This window comes from Sturnus vulgaris, chromosome 8 (assembly GCF_052056855.1).
Source record: "Sturnus vulgaris isolate bStuVul1 chromosome 8, bStuVul1.hap1, whole genome shotgun sequence".
Lineage (NCBI taxonomy): Eukaryota > Metazoa > Chordata > Aves > Passeriformes > Sturnidae > Sturnus > Sturnus vulgaris.
Genome location: NC_142250.1, coordinates 8,487,273 through 8,513,699, shown reverse-complemented (window position 1 = coordinate 8,513,699; position 26,427 = coordinate 8,487,273). Strand labels below are relative to the sequence as shown.

Genomic DNA, 26,427 nt, shown 5'->3' with positions numbered 1-26,427 from the left:
CAAAAATCTATTATCATTCATATTGATATTTTAATTTCCAGAAAGACCACTGATGGAAGAACTGTGGGCCTTGTGCAATTGAATTGATTTGTTTTTATGGCCAGATGCTGTGTGGAAACAACTTTGCTTGTGCTGTCACTTCCTGTTGATCCCAAATCCATTTCAGACTATGTGATAGCATTATGGGAATGAATATGGGAATAGGTAATGTTTTCAAATAAACTAAAACTGAAATGTGATTAGCTGTGGATTCTTCTCTTCCATTACTTGGGCTTTAATATCAGTCATATAAGAAAGTGCTCCCCCCCCAAAAATATCTTACCTTTAATAATAGATTGCCATCTGCAACGTATTTTGATCTTAAAGCTACAGAATCCTCATCCATGAGACAATTTCTAGTAATTTCTGACAAAAAGTGGAATAGCTTTGGGGTAATCTCAGCATCTGCCCAGCTGCTGCTGTGTTGGGCATCCTGGTGTAGCACATACTACGAAGGGCCACCAGCCTCCAACACGAGCAGGACGAGGCAGGAGGGTGACTCGAGGGAAAAGCACTTGCTTCCTTGGGTTTCCTGAGTGCCCCTTGGAGGAGAACAGCCTCAAAGCTGGCAGGGCTTTCCTCTCCAGGATTTCGAGGCACAGAGCTGAGAGGCAGGAACATGCTTCCTAGTCCCTGGCTGTCTTGGATGAGGTGTGATGCTCAGGTTATCATGGTACCTGAGGGCCTGAGCCACGCTCCTGATGAACTGTGCCCAAAAGTTCAAGAAGGGGTTTTTAGGAATTGGATCTAAGAAAACAAACCTCTTGTCTCTCATTTGGCACCTGTGTGCTAAACCTTTGGGCCCAAATGTCCTTTGAGATTTTTGATGAGCTTTTAGCTCTGGACGATCTTTAACTTTTTCAATGACCTTTGGCTTTTTGTTACCTATGACCCCTTGATAATAGTGATGCTTCTCCTTTCTTGTGACCTTTGACCTCTGTAATGACATTTAGCATCAGCACTTTTGTAACCTTTGATCTCTGCATGACTTTGACCTGCGACCTCTACATTACATTTCCCTGTTGTGACCTTTGACCCCCAGGTGACCTTTGGATTTGTGATCTTTGACCTTTACATGACCTTTTATTTCTTGGACCATGTGACTTTTTTGTCTCTCAGTGATCACTGAACTCCTGGAGTCCTGGCACAGAGGCCAGGGATGCAGCAGAAAGGGGAAGCCCAGCCCTATTGCTTCCCACAGGGCTTGGAACTGCTCTCCCACATGCTGCAATATTGCAGAGGACTGAATTTGCCACCACACCTTAACACTGTTCTTTTTACGTCTCTTTTTATGTGAATTAAGAACTTTTAACACCCAAGCACATAGGACTAAGCACCGAGTCAGCTACTTGACTATAAGTGGCAATTCTCAGACTTTTTTTAGCCACTTTGGGCACTATTTTCAGTCAAGAAATCAGTGTGGTTTATTTTGCACATAGTTCCTCAAATGTGGAAGGCATGTGACATGAACTTGTAAATGCAATATTCCTTACCATGCAGTGCCCATTGCAGAAAGAATGCTGTCTGAATGAAATAGCTTGAAATTCTGCTTTGATGGCAGGTTTTGTGCTTTTCTTTTCTTTGGAGAAAATGTCTATATTTTTATAAGTCCCAATGAGGAAAAGGCTTTGCCATAGGGAGAAATCTTTCTTTAAAGATATTCTGACATACTTTTTGCAATTTTTCAGTCTCTTTTTTTGACTGGGGCAGCTTCTTTCAAAAACAAATGACCCCTTTCTCCTGCAGATTACATCTCATTTTGAAAAAGATTTGGGAACAGCAAGCTGGTAGCTAATCCCACATATAATCCTGGACAGAAATTCATGTGCTGCAGGGATCCTGCTTACATCAGGCCAGTTTGTTGCAGCCATATAAAACATTATTTTCAGAGATCCATGATAAGTTTGTTCCTTGCTGCTGTCAGTGATGTCCTGACCCTCTCCAGTTGCTATTACTTGTCCTGGACAAGTAACTGGTCCCACAGACCTGACAGCCCCAGTGCTGTAGACAGAGGTGCTTCTACGCTGTGGCTGTTCACACGAGGAGCTGGAGCAAAATGGCATTATTAAAAGGCTCCAGTTTATTCTCATGAATATTACAACTCAGAGCTTTGACTTTCGACCTCTGTAGAAGAAGCACTTAGAAACTTGGTATGTTCCTCTTCCCTTTCAAAATAAGCACAAGAAAGAGTCACTTGGCTGGAAGGCAAGCCCCTCCAGCTTTTCCTCTCAAGAGGTATTAGTTACATTTTCTTTATCCTCTTAACGAATTGAAGTCACTCTTTTGGAAGAAAAATCAAAATGGTAGAAGTTGCAGCCATATCTACTGCTGACAATTCTCCCCACAGCCCATCTTCTCCTGTCTTTTGGAAAATATGCCCACAGCCATATCACACCTGAGAACTCTCACTAAATGATGCAAATCAATCCATAAGAGAACCCTTTATTCTCTATTTTCCCACAAAATCATACAGCAGTATGGGTGGAGAAGAGGAAAGCTCAACAACTTTCTGGAGTCAGCTCCAGCCAGGGGTTTCCTATCGAGGCAATAATGAGTTTGGAGAGTCTGCAGGAAGGCTGGAAGCTGATTGCAAACCAGGCAGGATAAGCTGCTGCAGGACCAAGGGCAGTCTTGCAGCATGGCGCCTCTCTTGATGCTGTGACAACTCATTTGATAACACAGACTTGACTTCATGTATGATTTCAAAAGACTGAAGACTGACATTCAGATTTAAGTCCCCCTCAAAAGGAGGAGAAGGCAACAACTAACCAGCACCAACAGTCAGAAACTCAATGCATACATTCATGTTTTCATCCTTCTCTTCACTGTCCCTGCAGGCAGAGTGCTATTCAATCAGTATGCTAAACTGCACCACCAAAAACCTCTTTCCTACTGTGTGGGTATGAGTGCCAGTGGCAGCAAAATTAACATTGCTGTATCTTTGATGATTCCTGAAAATATCTGCATGCAGAGGTAACATGAATCCTCATCTAAGGTACCACTGCACATAAGTCACTTAAATACTTCAAGTTTTTAAGGTCTTTCCTTAGATTTTACTACTCCTTTCTTTCTCTCAATGAACAGGAAGATGGCAAGTATTAAATGCAGGTAAGTTTCAGCTGCTCAAGTTATGTGCATCTGTGGTTCACACTCAAACACAAAGAAAAACACAGCACTTCCCAGCATACAAATTAACTGAGCTGAATAGGCATACCTATTTCAGGCACAGCTTTAGAGCATGAGGGGACAGGGCCAGAGCCAAACTTCCAATCCTATCTGTATCCAGTGGTAACGAATGTGCAGCTGTGTGTTTTTATATAACCATATATAGTTCAGGCAAACTTCCCCAAAAGTAGCTCTGTGAAAATTCATGTCTCCTATAAACTAGATCATGCCACGAAGACCTGTGTGGGAAGCATGGGTGTGAAGGGGAGAGGCAAAAATTTCTGACACCCCTTTTCAAAGCAAACCAGTACACACACAAGGAAATCAGAGGCTGCTGAATGTAGCCAAAGTGATCATAGTGAATCCAGTTCTACACCACATAAAAAAGGCTCCCACAAACACGTCAGCATTAAGAGCCTGAAAGGCAAGTGAAAACAAAACTGAGTCACCTATGTTCCTCCTTTAGAATAGGAAGAATAAAATATCAAAAGATAAGCAAGTACAGTAATGCTTGAAAAAAGCCCCAATTTTATAATACTACCTTTTCTATCTACCTTCAGTAAAGTGGAATCATCAGCTTTAAGGAAGCTTTAACCTATTTTAAGGTCAGATGGGACTCTGTAAAACAGCTACAGAGCACTACCTGAAAAAAGGCTGAATACTGTGAATATTCTACCTTCCTTGCAGCAATAAACAGGCTGGTACATGCTGTTTTCATTTAAGTAACTTTTATCCTTCTGGAAATTATACTGCAAAGTGTTTAAAAAGATCTTGAAAGAGAGAGACATATACAAATAAACCTGATAACACCTCCCCAGCAGCTGGCAGAATTTCAGAGAGTGCTACGTTATGGCTGTGTCAATTTGGACTTTGTGTAAGTGATAGGGGTAGATTCTACCCACTCCAGATTTAAATCACAGAGGATAGAGCTCAGACTTATAATGGCTGATGCACATTGTCTGCTATAAAATACACAGTTACTGGTATATTAAAGGGAGTCTGTTCCTATCCAAATGCTGGGAGAATGACTGAACTGAACACCCAAATGGTAGCATCAGGAATTGAAAACTGAACACATGAAGAACTGGATCCCAATCCAGCAAAACAAATGCTTGGAATGCAAGTAAACCCTGAGAAATCTTGAAAGAAGAATTGCTGGGGCTAAATGGCTGTCTGATTTCAGATCTAACTGGACAAAACTATATCACTTATGCTGTAGGACAATGGGCTCCTTCAAAGTCATCAACATTTTCTGTTCCTTAAGACCATGAGGGCTCTCATTAGTGTCAGCTGGAGAGGGCAGGTGGGTGTCACCTCTTCTAAATGTGGACGAAGCTTCCCATTGTTATAAATGAGAAAAGTCTCGATATTCAGCAAAATTTGGATTGCTTTTTTTGATATAGACTGAGCAAGCAGCAATGGGGAATGTGAGGGGTCACCGCTCACTCCATGTTCAAACCTTGGTTTGCAGCCTCTTTTTATACTATGGTTTCTCGTTGTAATCGATAATTTTTGGGGTTTTGCTGTCATAATTTTGCCAGGTAAGCAGTGGTGGTCGAATAAACATCCTTATCCCAATTCACAAAATCTCCAGCGATAGTCAGTTTCACAGATAACCATCTGGTCCTTGCAGATAACCACCAGAGAAGTTCTGGAAGTCTGGTCCTTGAGATAGGCAGCATTGATCAGACAAAGGCAGGAAAGGCTATCGGGAAGTCTGATTTTGCAAGCTGGTAGCCGATACAACTTATTTGGAAAACATAACATAACATAACATAACATAACATAACATAACATAGGTGATTTAAAACAGAATGATTTAATCATATATTTTCTTTTATCTAGTGTCCATGTTTCACTTCAGAGCTTAGTATTCTGGTTTATACAAACCCCAATACTTCTGTGATTAACACGAACCTTTTATCAATTATCACACCATCATGCTAAGTTCACCGTACTTGTATAGCATTCTTCTGTACCTTGGAGCATTGGCACTGAGTACCTGTGATATGGAAGAGGTAGGAAGGCAATGGGCACAACAGGGAGAGGTAATGTACAGTAGAGGACAACAGCCAAGAAAGTGGGAACCAAAACATGGTTACATTCTGTCAATGTTGGCCTCCTAAAAAGAAACAGTCAGGAGTCCCAAATCTGGAGGCAAACATGGTTCAAAGCTATTCTCTCCTGACCTTTTTTCTGGGTTTTGGTACTGTTTGATGACAAAAGAAGAGCAAATCACCACATTTAGGAAAGGGAATAAAGGACAACTAACTCATGCAAAATGTTGCGGCCTGGATGGTAGCCCACACACTTCAGAGATTACCTGAAGCTCTGAAAAGCAGTTTGAGTAACTTCCTTCCATGTATCATCTGGTAAATAATTTACAGGGAATATCTTAATCACATCAAAGGTATCTATCAATGTGCTCCAATTTTCTCAGTGTTTAAGACTCTGCCTGTATATTGCACTCAAGGAACAGACTTATTAGTACAGAATTAAACTTTACTGCAGAACTCACACAGAATAATAAAAAAAAAATCTGCAGCATATTACCAGTATGGCCTCATAGATTAGATTTAGGAAGAGCAACATTTCACTATTACCTCAAAAAGGCTGCTACTCTACAATCAGCCTTGATCATGTTTTGAAAAAATTTATAAAATGGACACATATCTGTGGCATAAGAAAAGTTTAGAAGCACATCTCCCTGTGCAGAGGACAGGGTATTCTAACATCATTGGCAAGGTTCTCTAACATCAATCACATGGGTCTAGACCCAGAGTATATTTAGACCAGGCAAAGGAAGAAATTTTATGCAATGAGAGCAATGAAACACTGGCACAGGTTTGCAGAGATGTTGTGGATACCCCATCCTTGAAAACATTCAAGGTCAGGTTGGACAGCCTTATCTAGTTGAATATATTTCTGCTTATTGCAGGCGGATTGGACCAGAAGGCCTTTGAAGGTCAACCCAAACTGTTCTATATGTCTACAGAACATCCATATGGATGACATCCATATGGATATCTATGACATCCATAGATTCATCCATTCGTCATATTCTAAATTACTGCTTCCCCTCCCTAAATACTGAGACTTAATTGGGGTCATATTAAAAAAAAAAAAACCCTAAGCAAACAAACAAAAAACCCATACAACTTTCCGACTTTAAAAAACAGTTTTAAAGTCACACAGATAATTATATTCCCCGAAAGCCAAGGCCAGACTATACTTATTTGCATGTGCCAGTCCTGTCTTGCTGCTTAAGTTCTTTAAATTGCGTTATCCTTCACCAACACCTCAACACACCCCGCGCAGCTCACTCACTGCTTTGCTGTGTTGACAGGACCCGCAAAGCCCCGCGAACCCCCCTCGGCTAGGCGCGGCTCGGCAGGCATATCAGGAGGAGGTCACTCCGGGGAGAGGAGCGACTCCGGCCCCGAGATCGTGCCCCCGTCGGCTGCTGACACCCAGGCCAGCCTGCAGCATCCCCCGCCGGGCATCCCCGCCCCTCCGCATCCCCGCACGCGGCTCCGCGTCCGCGCCGGTCTCCGCTCCGTATCCTCGCCCCGCCCGCCCCGCCCCGCGGGCTGATTTACGGCTCTGCTGAAAACGCCGCCCCACTGCCGCCGCCAGCAACAAGTCGGGTGAGTGCGGCGACCTTGCTGGTTGCCGAGGCCCACGCCGAGCCGGGGCCCAGCGCTGCTCCGGTCCCGCAAGGCCCGGGCGGCAGCCGAGGCGAGCGGAGCCGCGCCGAGGCGAGCGGAGCCGACGGGGTCGTGCGGCTGGAGCGCCGCGCCGGTGGGCGCGTCCCCGGCCGCCGGGCGGAGATGGCGCGGTATCCCTGAGGAATCGCCGGAAAAGTTTTCCAAGTTTCCCGTGGGGCGCGGACGTAGGCTGTTCCCTCCGGGCGAGGAATGCAACAGACAGCCCGGGATGAAGGCGGGCACCCCTGGCCGGAGCCGCTCGGCAGCGTCAGCCTCCCCTTCCGCTGCCCGCGCTGCGGCGACCACACCAGGTTCCGGAGCCTCTCCTCGCTGCGGGTGCACCTGGAGTACAGCCACAGCTTCCAGGAAAGCAGCCTCCTGGCCAGGAGCAGCCTGTTCTCCCCCCTGAACGACACGGAGCTGGTATCTCCGCCGGAGCCCGCAGCCCAGGGCAGCCCGGGGAGCCCCGGCTGCTCTGCCGCGCATCCCGCGGGGCCCTACCTGAACTTGGGCAGTGCGTCCTGCGGGAGCGGGAAGGGCGAGCAGCCGCGGGAGCTGGCAGCGGAACGGCCCGGCTCCTTCCTGGCCAAATATGTGTCGGCTGAGTCTCTCAGCGAGGTTTCCAAACCCGGCCTCCCGGCCACTGATTCCAAAGTCTCCTTCGAGGCACACGTCAGAGAAAAGTTTAACAGGATGGTAGAGGCCGTGGACAAAACGATAGAGAAGCGGATCGACAAGCTTACCAAAGAGCTGTCCCAAAAGACGGCGGAGCTGCTGGAGGTGCGGGCAGCGTTCGTGCAGCTGTCCCAGAAGAAGCAGGAGGTGCAGCGGCGAGAGCGGGCCTTGAGCAGGCAGGTGGATGTGGCGGTGGAGATGATCGCAGCCCTGAAGCAGCGGCTCAGCGAGTCCGAGGAGGAGCTCCACCGGAAAGAGGAGTAAGTGGGGAGGCGAGAGCCGATGTCTTGGCGAGGGCTGGCCAGCTCCTGCGTGAGTGACAGCCTTTGGGGGAGAAGAGAGGGAATGGCTCAATTGCTTGCTGATTATGAAAGGGCCTGGAGCTCACCAGCTTCAGATCGCGGTATTTCTAGAGTTGTAGCCCATGTGACCATGTCCCCTGCAAGGCAGTGGACAGCTCCCTTAGCAGGTGGCTTTCATACTTGGCTCCCCAGTGACTAACTTCTACACTTTCTAATGCCTGTGTTGTGCCTCTGGTTTCATGGGGATAGGAACAAGTAGAAGCTCTCATCAGCATGTAGTCTGATTTACACTGGCACCTCTAATGCATTGTCTTTTTAAGAAGATATGGGTGGATAAGTCTGGATGAAGTATGCGAGAATACCAAATAGCACCTTTTCCCTTAAGCTATCTCACCGTGGTCAGCAGGCTGCCTGTGGAGTGTGATAGTCTCCTGTGCATCAACGAGGCTTTACTGGAGGCAGTGTTGAAAAGGCCATGTCCAAGTAGTTCATGTCTAGTGTTTTAGATGGACACAGAACAGTGGAACAGGAATCACTTATATGGGACTGGGGAGCAGATGCCAGAGTTCTGATTAACCTAAGCCATTTAAAAATACGTTCATGATGCATCCATTAAAAATGTAGTGATAGCTGATATATAATTTATACATGAGCTACTTCGTTTATTCAGCACTTGCTGAAACCTTTCAGGCTTTTCAGAGAAACACAACTTCTTTTAGAGAAATGGAAATAAAGACCCGTGGTAATGGTGTGCCTCTAAACCAATTCATCAGCTTACAAAGGAAAGATGAGAAGTGGCAGTTGCCATGACACTGATCTTACAAGAAATAAGGAAGGTGGTGTAGGCGTTCAGTGTAGGAAGTTTGGAGGGCTTTCATCATTCCTTCCTGTAGTCTAAGAACAAGAAAGAAAAGATGAGGATGGCTTCCACATCAGTAGGAGCCATTTATCTTGAAGCAGAGCTCTAGATTTTCCAGAAGAGGGGATACATTAAGGTGGTGGGATTTGAGCCTCTGAGATCTTCCTTGAAGGGGTATTCAACAGAAGCTCTGCTTTTAAAATATCAGGTGATCCTCATGCAACACAAGATTGAAGGACTCAAGGTGAAGCTGAAGATAGTAGTGTAACTGAGGCTGATCTGAAACTATGCTGGAAGGAAGCCATGAAGATAACATAGTTTCAAGCAGTTTTGGCATTCCCATCTAGCCAGACCACCCTCTTGGGCTCCTTCACAGTATTAGTCATTCTATTTCTTCTAGAAAAGTATCTTAGAGGGGGAGAGATTGCTCTGTGAAGGTCTTTCTTCCTTCTGCAGACTACCAGAAGACCTCAGATAAGCAGCTGTCTTAGGCTAGATGCAGAATTTCAGATATCTCAAGTTAAGTGGCATGAATCTTACCCCTAAACTAAAGAATGTGTTTTTAAAAATCAAGACTAGGATCTCAAAAGGAAAAACATGACTGTTGGGAGAAAGAAACCATTCAGTGGAACAAACCCAAAGTTCTGCTATGGTGTAGAAGAAGAAGAGACGTGGGAAAAGAGGAATTGAGTTATCTGGGTAGAAAGAATGGGTGTGATATGGGAGGTTGGCAAAGGACACTGATATTTGTAAAGAAAAAGACAGCTAAAGTTGTGATTTTTAACTGCATTAGGAAAAGGAACAAGGAAGAGGCCACTTGTTCTTTGGCAGACTACTTACCAGCACTATCAGGCTGGTGTTCTGTGGCCAGAAAAGACTGAATACAGAATGAGGAGAAGTGGGAAAACATTGTCCTTCACACTAGGACATTGCCAGGCTCAGGAAGGGGAAGGAGCTCAGATGATTGCTGTTAGAATTCTAGTCTTGAAAGGAGGAAGGTGAATGTATAAACAGATGATGAAGTACCTCTTAAGTTGATGTTACAGGGAAGGCTGAAGATTACTTGGTTAGTAAGAACCAAAAGAGGCAAGAGACTTCACAGAGTACAAGGTATTGCTCTTTAAGGTCTTGCTTCCACTTTCAACAAAAAGACTTTGAAGCAAGAGAAGCAATAGGAACGAGTGAACAGCTCTTACACAGTAGTGTGTTAATTTCTAAAGGTAAATGTGCATAATGCATGGTAGTGGGTAGGATGGAAGAATATCAGCCCAGAATACCAAGAGGGGAGGAAGGGGGTCAGAGTATATTATTGCCTGCATCTGAGCCCAGTCCCACAGCATTGCCTCTGAAGTTACTCTGAGGACACTGGGAGGGAAAGCAGGGTGAAAGAATAGGTTGAATTCACTTAGGAAAAACTGGAAGTGTGTTGGGTTTTTTCTCATGTAGATGGTTCCTGCATTTCCCATCTTGGGGGATAACAAGGGATAGTGCCATAGAAAAATGCACTCTTTGGCTTTCCAATTGAAAGGCCATTGTATAATTAGCAAATTGAGAAGAAAGGTAAATTGAGAAGAAAGGTAGGTATAAAAATGCTTTGTAAGATAGTTCTAGATAGTTCTAGAGCAGCTTTTCAGATTTTATTCTCTAAAAATGCCTGGGACAGTCAGCTTTGCTCCAGCAGCAGAGAGGCACTAGGTGATGTGCTGCAGTAGAGGAGAGAAAAAAGGATGTTCATGACTTCGGTAACAACAGTAACACTTTTCTGGCTTTCTCATAGGCCATTGGTAAACTCTGAGACCTGTCTATATATTCAATCCTTCGTGTGTTCAAAACTTACTTGGTGTACTAAAAAGACATTGTCCTTCAAAAAAAGAGGATATCAACTTTGGTTATGATTTCTGGAAGAAGTCCAGTTGATTAGAAAGCCAAACAAGACTGCTTAATGGAAATTGTAGAAGCAGTTCTCACTGCAGGTTGTGGAAAGTCAAAGGCATCCCTTAAGGGACTGCTTTGATACTTGCTGACCTTCAGAAATAAATACTTTCATCAGTTTCTTTGGATTTTTTTTCCATAAGCAATTTTGTAAATATGGATAACTTTTCCTAAAATTAGCATTGGTATTGAGCTACTGTAGCTGCAAATCTTTTTCTCTTAGCAGCAGAAAAAAAGAAAACACCTTCTGTGAAACATCGGAGTGTTGGTTTAAGCCATCATCAGGAAGAGAGCTGCACATTTGAAGAGCTTGTAGGATCAGTGGGGTTGTCAGTTGATTATTTTTTGTTTGTTTTAAATAAGGCCTTTATCAGTCCAACAAGGACACCAATGAAGTAAAGATACCTTTTTTAGTTAATTTTTCTTTTTGTTTCCTTACATGAATGGCAGTGCCAATATGCATGCAGGTATGTGCTGTGATACTGGTGTGAAGCCCTCCTGGAGGTGAACTATGTTGAGGAGTTACAGGACAGCTGGAGGTACAACACTGACTATACAAATACATAGTTGAAATAGTATTACTCTAAGCACAGAGCTGCTGAGCAAAGGAATTATTTAATTAGAAAATGTGCCCTGAAATAGATTATTCAATGTTTGATGAAGGAGAATGCAACTCAGAGTGAGTACTGTGATCTTAACACAGAAGCATGCCCAAAGGGCGCAAGATTTTGTTGAATAAGGTATCAAGAAAACCATTGAAACAAAAAATAGCTATGAACCTAACTACTAGAGGACACTGAGAGGCTTGTTTCTGGATGTTACGTAAGAAAATTGAAACTGGTAGAGTTTGATTTTCAGTAAGTCTGAACAGGGTAAACATTTGAAGTGATGGTCTTTGGCTGGAATCTACCTTCAGTGGTAACTTAAAGAGTTTCTCTGTCTTCTAATAGAGTAAGATCATTAATGCTGTACCTTGGCAAATCTCTGACAGTAATTACTGTAACCAGTCTAATGCAGTTGTTTTGAGACTGGTCCTGCCTCTGCTCTGACATAGCCTGGAATATAAGGATTTTTTCAGAATAGCTGTTGTGGGCAGTAGTTATTCTTGCCTGTGGCTTCACCTTAAGTTTGCAATTAATGAAATTATCTGTGCAGATAACATCTTGACAATGGCATTAAGAACTGGCTTTTAGAGATCACTGCAATTTGTTCTTTAAAACAGCTTTCCTTAAAACAGGGATTTCAATTGTACAAGAAAACAGTTTTGATTTGCTTTAAGCAGAGTACAACTACAATTACACGTTGTTCTTCCACCCTCAGTTTTAGGTAATCCTGCTCCCTCTTTCATGTTTTGTTTCATCTTCCTACTCAAGAGATTACTCCCCACCATGCATCTGCACAGGCTTAAGCTTAGCATGACTGTCCCACAGAATGGCTCTATGACATAAAGCTTAAAATCTTCAGTATCACCCCAGTAAATTCAGGGCTCAGATCTAGAACACAGCCCACTGAATGGTGCAATAACTTTCTGAGAGAGGAGGTGTGAATCTCTTAAATTAGATGTGCTTTTAGTGGTGTGGCAATGTGAAACCACAACCTAATGAATAACAGCAGCCTTCAGGCAAAAACACCAGTTGAGTGATGGATATGGTCAGTGGCATTAATACTTAATGAATAGACATATTAAATATTTTGATAATTCACTTTACTATTTACTGTGGTAGGAATTTTCCCACCTTCAGATAAAATAATGTGTTTAGTTTTCTATTGATTTTAGGCAGTTATTATGCTAAATGTGATTCTCTAAAGTGATTTGATATTGGATGCAAAATCTGCATGGAGCCTCATGCCTATCTCCACCTACAGAGCAGCTGCAGGTGTCAGTGTTGCTGTGCACAGTCCTGGGGCCAGTGCTATGCATCCGTGGGAGGGCTTAGTTGCAGTGTGAGAACTCATTAGCCCTTCTTGTCAGGTGTTAAGGAGCTGGAGTTGTCCCACCCTCTGCATATACTCAGTGCATCACATGCTTAGCTGCTGAAAGTCATACAAATACTAAGCATATCCTAGGATCTCTGTGCTGGCAAATGCTCCAGTAAACAAGAGCTGCAGCTCGCTCATCCTAAAGGAGCACTGAATAATCTAGTGGTAAAGGCAGAAGAATAAATGTCACCTAGTCAGCCTGTGGTTTATAACTTTCTTTACCACCTCTCAAGTTGTTTCATGGTAACAGCCTCCATAAAGAAGTTTTTGGGCTAGGCTGCAGTTGGGATGCAAAATGCCAAACTATGTAAGTCTAGTTTACTGTAACAGGTTAACTCTCTGGCAGAGTCAGATTAAAATAAGAGGTTTGGCAGCAAGTCTTTTTTACTTAGGGTGAGTTCTTCCCCCTGCACTTGTTTTTTCAGCTGAACACCCCTTAGGTGCCTGCTGTGCTGCAATAAATTTTCCCTGGACTCCTCGAAGGGCTCCTTTCAGACACTCTGGCAGTACAGGTATCTCTTGGTCCTCTTGGACACCTCCCAGGTTGCATCCTCCTTGTTTTTCCCTCTCACTCGCCTCACCCTGCTGCTGGCAATACACCCCTGCTCTCTGGGCAGCAGGAGCAATTCTCCCTTCCTGAAAGGTTTCATCTGACAGGAGCACCCCCCAAGACAAAGTAAGAAACCTACCTTTCTTTCTCCCGGCTGCCCAGTCACAGCTCTGTAAACATTTTGCATGCAGTATACCTTAGTATTGGTATAGTAAACTATGAACAGATGAGATTACAGAAATTTAAGAGATTTAGGGTGCACTGACCATCATCTACACCACTTAAAAAATGTAATGTCAGGATCTGTTGCTTACCCCTATAAGCAAGTGCCAGGGTGCTGAGCTGGGTGAAAGGGAGCAGGAGTCTGCTGGGCAGAGGAGCAAAGCAGAGTGGTAAAGAGATGATGCTGAGAGCAGAGGAGTTCTCATGGGGAGTTAATAACTCCATGTAACTTTTTCTCAATATAACAGAAGTGCTCCAGATGTAGAATAGTCAGTGCAGGGTAGCAGAGACCTCTAGTTAGAAAGGGCAGCACCTCAGGTCTGAGCCAGGCTTTAACAAAATTACTTCTGTTTCAGGTAAACGCTGCTGACAAGGCTGTGCTGTCAGGACACAGAGCCCAGTGGGCCCATGCTCTGGTTTATGCCTCTACCAAGTGAGCCCCACAATATTCGTGGTTTCAGCTTCCCTCTGATTTCATGAAGAGCAGTGTCAGACCTCTGTGAACATCCATCTTTCCACAAGCATAAGAATAGAGAGTGAAAGACAAATCCTGTCACATAATCCTCATAAAGTTGGCAGAGGTCTGGAGAAATAAATTGAAAGTAAAATAAAGAACATAAGCAAAAAATCATCACAGATATCCAGAAATAAAATTGAAGGGAGAGGGTAATCAGTATGGCTAAGAAAAAGTCTGGGCAAACTACGAGGGACAAGAAAGGCAATTAGACAGATAAACAGCAGCTGCAGGAAGTTACATGAGTTCTTTGAACCATTTCCCTATTGTTCACAGTGGGAGGAAGGTAAAAATTCTTCTGGGAGCTCCCTTTAGGTAGCCAAGGCATTGCTGAGGTATGGAGTGAGCTCTCTGAGGAAGAAGTGTTGGAGCAAGTAGAGAGACCTATTAGCAGTCATTCCTCAGGGCTTGATCTTGTTCTTCTGAGAGATGAGAATGAAGTGGAAATAAAGATAGTAGCTGAACTAACAGAAGTACTGCTTATCAGTGCAAGGTGTGTAACAGAGCCCTAATGCGTGGGTGTGTTCTGGCTCCTGTCTTTCCAAAGGGAATTAGAGTGCATTTCAGCCCAAAGGAAAATTTTTATATTAAAGTTATTAGAAGTTCATAGGCTGTACTGAGGCAGCTAAACAGAGAGAAGTTATGGATATGCTACTACTGCTGCTAAAAACAGTTCCTACAAATAATGGCGTGTAGGATGCCAAGTTATCTTTAGTGTAGAAAGCAAAGACAATACTAAAGTATTTATTGACATTATGAGTCTCTTCTCTTCTTGATAGTCATCTAGATCTTCCTGAATAAAACACTGCTTCCCCATGGCCTCCTTATGGCATATTAATGCAATATTTGTAGGAAAGGACAATCTGTTGGTGATTATTCGTGCCATAGAACAAGCAATTAATGAATTCTTATTAATTACCTTTGCTGAGACAATTAAAAATGTTAGCATTCTTGAAACTATCACCCTTTTAAAAAAGTGCCAGTTACTCACGTTTGTATAACAGCAAAACTAAGAAGCTGACTGTGTCTCTGAGAGGGACATTCTCATGGTGTTCCAGGCTGGCAGCTCCCTGCTCTCCCACCTTCCCACTGGAGGGTCAGCAGCCTGCCAGGCTATGCACAGCTCTTCCTTACCCGAAAGGAAAGGAATTTGGAGCCAATCTGCTGAGTTGCTGTCCTTTTGAGCTCCCTGTTGCCTTTAAAAGAGGACCCTGATGAAACGGTAAGGGCTTCAGGTTGCTCCTTCGTTAACCTAAAACCATCATGAAATCAATGAAGTTACAGTTCGGTGACAATAAAGCCCTAAAATTTACCTTAATGAGTTTAGATTGGCTTCTCCCTAAGCATTCCTCAGTGGCTCTTTAGTATCAGGTTGTTGCTCCGGGCAAGCTAATAATGACTAAACTGTTCAGAGCCTTGAAATGAAATGGATTAGCTGAGCTTAACAAAGAAGTTACCTCTCTATTTCTTAAGCCAGATTTTGTGGGTGAGTTAATATAAACTAATATTCATCTATGTTCTTTGTCCAAACAATATGTGCTTGTTTTTTACCTCATTCCTACCATTAAGCCATGCAAGTAGACCTCTGCTATAGTATAGAGCAGGCAGGCACAGCCTGAATCCTGGGTGGTGAATTTCCATGGCTGACCACTTGTGCCTGACTGTTAGCACAGAGCAGCTCACTGTTGAAACAACTGTATTACATTAAACCAGTTAACTACAATTGGGCTGAGTTAAAACAACAAAATGCAGAGAAACTTTGGATTTGTTGTAAACAAGCTAAGCTTTGAAAGGTTATTTCTGCCACAAACTGTTTCATTGTTTCTACTTAAAATGCTATTTCCTCAGGCAATGTATTTCTACTGAGAAATCATGCCCTTTCTCATTTGGCAAGCACTGGTTCCCTCAACTCACCCATTTTGTACAAAGCAAAAATTAACATGGCTTCATTGGCAGAGTAAAAAATATTTATCCAGGCATTTAACCAGGGAAGTCCTACATGCTTGGATTTGTCTTCTTTTGTAATACATGCTTCAATCTATAACCAAACTTACTCCACCCAAATAGTCCTCTGATATTGGAGGTCCAAATAGTGTCTTGATTACTGATAGTAAGTATGCAGAGAACTTAGAAATGAGCAGTGTCTCAGTACAGAGCTGGGAGCTTTCACAGTCACTGGTGCTGTCTGTTCCTTCCAGTTGTGTAACTACACAAGGCACATTCCTAAACTCCTTACCTAAAACTTGCTCTTCCCACACATACACTCCTTGGTCTATAATCTGTAGATTATGTTAAATTCCCCATGCTCCCTCTGGCTCCAGGTCATAACACCACACTTGACATACTTGTAGGATTGCAGCCAAAATGAAGTTTAAGGGCCCCAGTAGCTCTTTTGAGTTAGGAACCACCCCAGCAGCAACATTAAGCGACTGTTGTTACATTGTGATGAAATGAAAAGATAAATTTGGGAGTTCATCTGTTTCTCTTCATGTTTCAGAGCTGATATTCTCATGGTTAAGTAAAAAAAGAGAAAGCAGATATAGCTGTCTCCAGATACCTTGAGAGGTGATGCTTCATGACATTTCTACCCTGTGGACCACTAAAGACTATTTCCAAGACACCAAATAATGTGAAAAACCCCCACACCAAACCCACTGCCCATAAGCTTAAATTCCGCATTCAGGTTTCCAGATCTTCACTTTGTCCACAAAAAAGTTGAAATCTTTTGATAGTGGTGAAGGACAGTAATTAGCCTCCACAGGCTATCACCATGACAAACTGGAGAAGCACCAGTAATTTTTGCCAAGGGTGAGACCAGAGACCTGCTGTTACCTAAATGTGGTCTCTTTGCAATGTTTCCATCTTGCAGAGAAGTTGTTACTTTCAACCACTTCCTGGAAGAAGCAGCCGAAAAAGAAGTGCGGGGGAAAGCCAGGCTCCAACACTTCATTGAGAACCTGTTGCAGCGCGTGGATGTGGCAGAAAGGCAGCTAGAATATTACCAAAACCAGCAGATGGTGTGCAACCACACCGACGTCAACAAGCGCATGGTAAGCCAGCAGAGTCCTTCCTTTTACTGTCACCCTCCCCCTGAAGCCAGAGTATTGGAGTTTGAATATGGATAGGCTCATTGGCTCAGGGTAATTGCTACTGCAAGCAGATATGCATTTGTGAAATGTTTCTTTATGTGTGTTTTATTTGTGTTTTAAACTGCCACTTTACATGAGGAGAGAGCATACAAGGAGCAGAGAGCGTAAGAGTAGCAATAGCCAAACTTGGTAAAGGGAGAGCAGCGTGTAATGAAATATTTGAAAGATATTTAAATCTTTTTCCAACTTTGGCTATTGCTACTGCTGCCTTTGCCGTAAACACTTTTTTTAATGTGTTGGCAGTCTTTTTGGGATGCCTAAAGATTTTCAGGAAGGACATAGATCCTATAGGTGATATATCAGCTTACTGGCAAATCATCTTGCTTGTACTAGTTACCTATCATGGGACTCTTAGAAATGGTAAATCAATTCCCACAGGCCTGTGCCCCATGGATTAGAAATCCAAGAATATTACTTTTTAAAATATATTATTTCTTTAAAAGCACTCATTTTTAATACCTAAACTCAGTATTTTCCTACAATGCATTACATTTATATGACAAGTTTTAGGCACAGGACTTCCAAGGGACATTTCAGTTTAATTGAATACCCTGTGCTGCCTGTGCTAAGTAGTTGCTCACCTTGGGATGTGAGAAGAAGGCATTTGATCATGTACAGCACTGAATAGGTATGCAGTGGTGGAAAGGAAAGGTTCCCAGAGCTACTTGGAAGACAACAAGCTTTAAATAAGACCTGAATAATTGTAGATGAGCTGAAATCCAGTGCAGACATCTCAAACAGTATCTGTGAGAAGATTATGGGGCACCGTACAGATGGGCCTCAATATTAAATCGTGTCTCTTGCTCTGCATGTGTTTATCATGATGTCAGGTTCAGCAGTGTCCCTTGGAGAGGGCACCTGCCCTGCTTTCTGGGTGACTTCAGCATTCCTCTAAGGTCATCCATCCAAATATTGACCATCCTGAGCTTCAGGAGGTATAGAAAAGTACACCATGATATGGCTCCAGACTCCAACCAAGACAGACGCAAGCAAAGTCAGGCTGGGCAAAAATCCATCTGTGGAGTGTGGACAATACCAGGGACAGAAGGAACATTTACAAGAACATAATAATTTTCAGATGCCAAATCTGACTTGCTTGTCTCAAAGACTTCATTTAATGATATTCAAAGGCTCAGTATAGAAGCTCTGATGAGAGATCAATACAAAGAACCTGTTTAGTATTAAAATCGATTTAAGCTGAGCTGGCATTAAACACCTTTTCTGACCCCCACCAAAAGAGGGACTAGACAAAGTGTTTCCGCACAGTGAACCAAACTGCTGTAAAAAATGAAGTCATGCAAATTTGAGCTGGCATTAAAGCTATGCTGTCCCTAGCTGGTCTCAGGATATGCAGGAGGGGAGAGAAATGCTTGTCTCCTTGCTCTCCACCCTTCAGTGCAAATCTGGCAGAGCCAAGGGCTTGTAGCTGGAGTTTCCTAGCCACTTGTGTAAAGGAAATATATCATTGAAAAATTAAAGGATCTGAGAGAAAGTTAATTTCATACAGCTTATTCAGCCACTGGCCTTTATTAATTTTCTTGAACACAATAATTATTTCTCATTGTATCCATACTGTTTAATGTGAAAGATCTCTGTTCAGCCTACACTTCTTTAGCAATTTATTTTGATTATACTTATAATAAAAATAATGGGAAAAATCCAACCACTAAAAACTCATACATTATGACTTTTAGAAATAGGTTCATAAAATGGAAGAGTAATAATCTGTAAGAGAGGTGGCTTTTTTTGTTTTCTTTCCTGAATGTTCTAGTTTTAACAGCACATGAGAATGGAAATACAATTTTAAAGATTGTGTATATTCTATCCTCGTACTCGAATTACTTGAAAATATAACAGTAATAACCTGATCTTGTTTTCATTGCAGTTTACAGACACTTCATTAAATAAGAAACCCAGATGCCTGTATGTATATCTCCTTTTTTGAAAACTTAAATACACTAAGTTTACATGCTTGCATTCCTGCTTTTGCATTTTACCTTATAGACCTGCATGTGGTCTATATTTATGTCATGTAATTGAAGAAGAACAGATTTCTGCTAAAACTGAACTAAAATCAGATATTGTCTAAAGAAAATAAAGAATGCTAATTTTCTGTTAAACAAATGACTCCTTCCTGCTCACTATTCACTATAATAGCCTATTGCAAAGCTACAGGAGGTGAATCTCTTTGGTAAACACAGTCCAAGTTTCAGTTGAAAATGTCTTTAACATTGTATAGGTAGGAGAGAAACAGTTGTCATTTCCTGACTGATAGTAACAATCAAATAACCAAACAATTGCCCTGACAAAGCATGGGCACTAATAATCTCAGGTTACTCAAGCAGCTGTCCTGGGAGCAGCAGAACTAATTAGGGTTGATTTCGCATGTCTTTATGATTTGGTCATGAGTCCCAGCAGGTGGTTTGGAGCATCACGTGCTGCTTGGCCAAGTGATGGCCAGGCAGTGCACCCTTCTTCAGGGCAGCCTTTCCTTGTGGGGACACAAGTTTAGGACTTTTTCCCATTGCACTACCACAAGTCATTCTCCATAACACAGCAGATTAGTGTGTGAGTAGGAGTTCAGACTCTCTTACAGTCACTTATGTTGCAGAGCTGCTGCTTTCAGTGAAGAAGCATTTCCCACATCTGGAGCTGGCAGCTTTGCATTTCACATGCAGTGACCTGCATCTTCCTCCATCTTGGGTGCTTTCTCATCCTGACTGTGAACTGGGGACAGTCATCCATCTTCTCTACCATAAAGTCGTTCGATTTAAATATAATTTAGCCCCTTTTGGTAGCCACTCAGATCATATAGACCTTGACCTTCTGGTTTTAATAGCTTCATTCAGTGCAGCAGAGGACTACCTAACATCATCTGCAATAATGCCTATGTATGCTTTGGGAATAAATGATTTAGCTTCTTCAACATAACAACATCTGAGAAAAACAGAACACTGCACATTTAAAGCAACAACTAAGTAATGGACTGTAAAAAACAGTACCTAAGAACTGATGGTAAACGGGAGTGGCCAACACTTGTACATTTACACAGGTCATTCCTAAACCCCAGCAAGTGGTCAGAGCTCAGGCCTGCACCAGGCCAGGATGACACAGTGCCTGCAAGCTCCAGCTTGGACCTGCACAGCACTTCATGCCCCTAAACCTCCCCCTAGTGAAATCTGCTTAACAAAGCTGCCAACCAGGTAATGCTGTAACATAGGTAAGGCTTAGTTCCTACAATGTCAGATGGCTCTCACTGCCTCCTACCAACAAATACAGACTTCCATGACACCCTTCTCATCTTCCTAAAGAGCAGGAGAGGGTTTACACTGTACACATATGAGTAACCAAAACTGGCTTTGTCAAGTATGCAATATGATTTAACTCCCAGAAGAAGTAATACTGCAGATATGTGGTTTTCAGAAATAACAGGCTATGGAAAATAGGCCTATGGGATCCCTTAAGACATCAACTTGCACATCAGCACATCTGCACTTCAGTCACAGGAGCTGGGTAGACATGAGCTGCTGCCTTACGTTCGTAATTCTGATGTTGCATTACATGTATCTGCTACAAAACATTTCAAGATTATGTTAAACGGGAATATAATTATCTTAGCTAAACTGTGGAACTGCTGTTTTGATGTAATATTTCAAAGCAGAGTGCATGGTTCAGCCTTTGCAGCATTGGGCACTTTGCTGTCACTTCACCTGAACTCAGCAATTTCTGCAAATCTTGCTGGGCTTGAATCATCACAGAGAGAACAAAGAATTCAGCTTACTTGGGTCTTAAAGCTTTCATGCCCTTTTCCCTACCAGTTTCTGTATTCCCCTTTCTTCTTCTCCTGTTTTAAATCAAAGCCTAAAAGGGAAGCTAAAATTTCCCTGCATGGGTGGTCAGCACAGAGGCAGAGCATGGAGTTTCCTGAGCTATTGGCCATTTGTAGAAGCAGCTCCTTAGGGCCCAGGTGCAGTCCAGGGCAGCACTGAGATTCCATAAAGAAGTCCCTACAGTTCCTGCACCTACTTTCTACTGCTACTGGTGCTGTGTGGTCTTCCAAAGAGCAAGGGATGTTCATTCTTTGCAGAACATTGAATGTGAACATGTGCATCTTTAAAATCCCTGCAGATCACCAGATATAAATAAAAGTGTAGATGAACACACATGAAGAGTGCACCAGTAACACACGTAAGCATTATTTTTGTGAGGAATGCTTTTGAATACTGAGAAATGCAATTCATTTTGCAGCTCTGTTTTTAGCATGCAACCTTATTCTGTAAAACAAAACTATTTTTGTCTTCAAAAATGTAAGGGTTTGGGATATTTTGGGGACTCAATTTGCAAGACTGAATAATAGCAAGACTGAACAATAGTTATTAATAATCACTATTATTAATTTCAGGAGCCGAGGAAGTCAAGACACTTCATATAACATCCCTGATGCAAAACCTCATTCCTTTCAAAAAGGAAGAATCTTGTTGAAAAAAGCAAAGGATGAAAAAGCCAGCTTGCAGCCAGTGAAATGTTTCTATGAATCTGTTGATTGCCCAAGAGAAATATGGAGAGCACAAAATAAGTATGAACCAGTCTACTCTGCCAGGAAAGTGAGTGCAAAATCAAAGACAGGTAAAAAGGCCAAACCGCTATAGGAACAGTGAGCAATACCCAGCAACACAAGAACTTGACTTCATCAACAAATATTGAATGAAGTTAGTCGTCCTACTTTTTCCAATCCATCTGGCCATGCCAAAACATATCAGATATAATATATAGAATATGGAAGTTTTATATTATTTAGTTATACCATTCCCTCTTTGGGCGCCATAAAGGAGGTGAAATTTTATTCAGTTTACATGGAGGTTTTTCTATTTATTAATGTATTTATTTATTTATTTAGTAATTTATAGAGCATATTTTAAATTATTGCACTTACCTTGCTGGGCAGTACTGTGTGGCTGTGTGTTTAATTATTTTAGTGGCAGCATGTGGCCTGGTAGTTTATTTTCCATCTGTTTTATTCCTGAAGTTCAGAGGAATCCATTTAATCAAGACCTAAATATTCAGTCTTTCAGCTTAGGTAGGAGTAAAATCAGTGTGTAAGATCAGTGACTAACAGACATATTTAGATGCAAAAGGACTACTCAAAGTCGCTTGAAGGCTGTTTACAGCAGTAGATTGCTACCCTGGGTTTTTGGCTATAAGCACATTTCCATCTTTTATTAAATACATTAAACTACTTGATCCTGCCAGCAGCCATGTCTATTGGTACAAGTTCAAGTTTGAGCTCCTCTGAGGTGTCCCTTAGCAAGGAGACTGGAAACTACCCTGACAAGCACAGGCCAAACTGGGCCAGAGGAGGAATTTCAGTGCCAAGTGCCAGCAGCAGGTTATCGGCTGTGGTGCAGCAAGTGACAGGCTAAAGCAGCATGGCATTGTGTTCAATGTCTGTGCTTGGTCTCAGGCATGAGAGGCTCAAATGCCCATTATTATAACTCAAATCCTTCGCATTTTTATCTCTGAAGAGTCTTTACAGGGCTGAGAGATCAGTGACTTTGAACTGAGAACCCAAGTGCAAGGCACTTAGAGATAACTGCAGAACAGGAATGTATGTGTTTACACTACTTTGTGCCACTTAAAAGGATCCTTATTTATCAGAGAATTTATTTATCAAGATAATTTTTATGTGAGCAGTATTTTGGTAACATGAATCCTTATGCCATGTTTACAGATATCAACATCCTGATGATGTTACTGATTTATCTCTTGTTTTCTCAAGAAAAAGAAAGGATAGGTGAGACAGGTCTATGTCATTTATTTTTTAAACACTCGTAACAGATGTAAATTGTTTATGTGGAAGGTGATTTTTACAGTATGTGTACAAAGATTTGTGAAAAATGTTTTTCATTTTTTTAAGTATGTCTGTAAGCAGAACTGAGTATTAAAAGACAGTGTATTAGTATGATTTCTGCTGCAATAAGCACCAGAGTTGCAATATTTTTAAAGCAGAAGATGACCAATCAGTCAGCTAGGATCAGGTAACTACAGATGTCATGTGTTTATCAGTATACAGAGCTCCCAGAAAGTAGTAGAGAGAAGAAAGAGTATGATTCCCCACTTTTATTTTAAATAGTGTATGTGGAACAATCAGATATATGTTTAAAAGTTTCTGAACACTGTTTCAATAGAAAGTCACAGTGTAAAACCAATTCAGGTGTTTAGGTTGTAATGATATTTCAATATTTATTTATGTCACAAGGCCACACTTGGCCTTACGCTAGGCATTGTGTGTGGTGAAAAGGAGTTGTTCGTTGTGCTGCATGGGCTTGGGTCAGATTATGTGTTACAACAACTTTTATAGGCAAGCTAAAATTGAAGCATTCTTCAGTTTTTTTCTGTAGCTTCCCACATCCTTCCACAAACCTGAAAAAATTACCTTTTTTGAAGATAATAAAGGTGAACATTAGAAAGATAACAAAGTAAAATATATTAGTTCATTTCTTTAGCCACTTGATACTGAAAGAATATTTTTATTTTTAAATGCCTGTCTACTCTGTTAGTCACCAAAGTTAAGTGCAACTACTAGTTCACAAATGAGATGTTTATTTTATTATTTATCATGCCAAAATCTTGACTGTAAGTCATCCTTTTGGGGGAAGAAGAGGAAAAGAGTAAGAGAAGTTGCATGCTTTTAAATTTTTCAAAGCCTAATTTACACTTACTTGCTAAACAAATGCCACTTTAGTTAGTTAGAAAGAAATTGAATTGTACTGTAAACCTAGGTTAAAGTTTTTAGAATATAAACATTCTAATAATAAAGATATATTTCTCAGATACTGTGTCATTTAACTCTATCAAATACATTGTTTCTTAGAAAGCCTCGGAAAAGCATAGGAAAGGCTGAGCAGCAGCAGCTTGGACTTTGTTTTATCCCTCAGATAAAGCATGGCAGTGAAGTTGGGTTGTGACCCTTCCCAGCAATTAACCTGCAGACAGCTACTTCATCTTGCCTGCACAGCTCACATGTGTCACCTGCTGCTCTTCTACTGTAATGGTGCCTGAAAATCATTCTTGAGGTGACCCACAGGGTAAGATAACCTGCCCAAGGCAGAGGATGGGGGATTAGAGTGAAGGGTCAGGCAAAGGAAATAAAGGGTAGAGGGGCTGACAAGGAATGTCAGTAATGGTGTCTCACTCACACCCTTCCAGTTGCAGAGCCATCATTTCATCGGGTATCTCCCTGGTTAGACTTGAAAAGAGAGGTTTCCCATGGGGGAGCCAGGTTCCTGTCTCATTAACAGAGACAATATTTGAGAAGAATAGGTACTTGCACCAGGCTGAGTGTAACCAGCTTTAGCTTGTGAAGACTTCTGAAGTCAGGAAATGTCAATTTTTAAATGTTTTTTAAATCTGAAAGTATTCTGACAATGTTGACCACTCACCTTTGAAAATGAATTTGAAGTGGAGTTATGACGTTTTGCCCTTTGAAATGCTTTGAAGGCACCTTGATAAGTTGTATGCTCTCATCAAAGTGAATTTCATTACGACCTGGATGCCTCATTCCCATATAAATTTTTAAAATCCCATCTCATTTCTAACTAAAAATATCTCAGAGTAGTATATGTACTGGCTGGGCCCTTACAGGTGAGCCTTCTGCTTAACACAAAACGTTCTGACAGACATGTGACATTATAGGCCAGGAAAACAAGAGACTAATTGAAACACAGACCTTTAATTAGAGCTATACATAGAATAATTCAATCACTTTGAGATGCTCCTGCCAGTTGAAGAGAGCATGTTTTCAGAGCACTTAATGGCATCTGATCCCTCCGCCCAGCTCTGACTCAGTAGTAACAACAGCCTCCCCCTACCCAGAGAAGATCTGAACACATTTGTTTTGTTTCCAGGAAAGTTACTGCAAATATTCAATGGGATATTCATATTCAAAGAGATGGCCACCATTTAGAGCTGGTACTAGGTCAAGCAAATTGTCACTTCTATCATCCCTAATAATCCTTCCAATGCCACAAGCTCTTTCAAGCTACTTGAGCAAAATCCAGCTCTTCTCTCTCTATATTCTGCGTCATCAGATAGTTGCCTCTATTTGTGCTTACCTCAGACTAATGCTGATTTTTTCCATACATCCTGTCTGAAGTGGCTGGAGTGGACTATTTAGTGCTTTCTGCAGTGAGCATGGGCATTATTTTTTTTTTTTTTAGAAAAATTAATCCCAGAAGTGATTTTACTACATGAAGCTCTTAAAAATAGGTCCTGCTGCAACACAAACAAAATGTCCTTTCCCATTTGGTTGCTAATGCCACCCTCTATCTAGCTATGTTTTTTTTATTCTGATCTCTTGAATTTTCATTTGTACATCTCTCCAAGGAGAAGGAGAAACAAACAGCATAAATTAAATGCAGTCGTTGATCTAACAGGCTTTTCACTTCTCACTGTCTCAGTCCTAGCATCTTGCACTGCAAGCAGGTAAAAGTTGGCTTGAATTTTTCATAAAATCATGGAAAAAAGTAGATACAACAGATTCTGAGTTCATTAGAATGTTATGAAAGAGGAAGAGGCTCTGAGCTGAGAGGGAAAGAGGATGAGAGATACTCCACTTCCTAGAGAAGTCACTTTCAAAAATAAATGTGACAGGTTGGAAGAATTTAGTGTGTGCTGGTGTGAGATGAGGGAAAGCCAGAGTCACTCATAAGGCAGCAGTGAAAGGATGGGGGCCTCATTACTGCCTGCTGTTTCTTAGGGGCTTTGACCTACAAAACATCAGCATAGCTCCAGCCTGACACATTCAATCCTTAGATCATTCTTTACACACATGTTTTGCAGCCTAATTACTAATTTCAAAGTAGTAGATTTTAGCACTAGAGTTTCCAAGAAATTCCACAAACACTGTTCATAGTATTTGTTCAAGCCATACATATTTGCCTTACCGTGGGAACCTGTGCTCATGAAGGCTTGTCAGCAGTGAGGGATTTCTGTGTGCTCCCATCCTTGCTGTCTCCTGTCTCTGCTCAGTGACTGATGACAGCTGGCTGGGTGCCAGCAGCTCTGCTGGACTCTCACCCCACTGACTGTCAGCTGGTTCTCACAGCAGTGCTTTCCTTTACAGAACTTTCCTGATGTTTTTTGTCTGCTTCCCTACCCTAGTTCCCTCCTCCTTTCTACCAACTCAGTACCTTTAACATGAGAAGAGGCTCATGCAGCAGGTGTGTTCCCTGAACCTCAGCTTGCTCGTAAGTAACTGCATCGCACCAGAGACCCTTGAAAAATGCTTTCTGTGGGAGCCCGTGGGCAGCTGTGGCACTAAGGTAGCACATTCCC

General features: G+C 42.0%; 2 protein-coding genes across 3 annotated transcripts in view; one reads left to right on the top strand and one right to left on the bottom strand.

Annotated features, from left to right (window-relative positions):
* The window catches only part of RTKN2 (rhotekin 2), a 122,506-nt gene extending 115,784 nt beyond the window's left edge, over nt 1-6,722 (bottom strand). The window contains exon 1 of the mRNA XM_088168784.1: nt 6,532-6,722. The gene's annotated coding sequence lies outside the window, so the exon portion shown is untranslated. The remainder of the gene's footprint in view (nt 1-6,531) is intronic.
* Nucleotides 6,723-6,995: 273 nt separating this feature from the next.
* Nucleotides 6,996-23,925, top strand: ZNF365 (zinc finger protein 365). 2 transcript variants are annotated; one of them, XM_014882325.2, is made up of 4 exons: nt 7,010-7,846; nt 16,815-16,995; nt 18,980-19,017; nt 21,497-23,925. In XM_014882325.2, the coding sequence occupies exons 1-4, from the start codon at nt 7,122-7,124 to the stop codon at nt 21,741-21,743; spliced, it is 1,191 nt and encodes a 396-aa protein (XP_014737811.1). In that variant the 5' UTR covers nt 7,010-7,121; the 3' UTR covers nt 21,744-23,925. The 2 variants fall into 2 exon arrangements, with proteins under 2 accessions (XP_088024909.1, XP_014737811.1); XM_088168783.1 differs by lacking the exon at nt 21,497-23,925 and having other exon boundaries at nt 6,996-7,846; nt 17,925-19,218.
* Nucleotides 23,926-26,427: the final 2,502 nt, after the last annotated feature.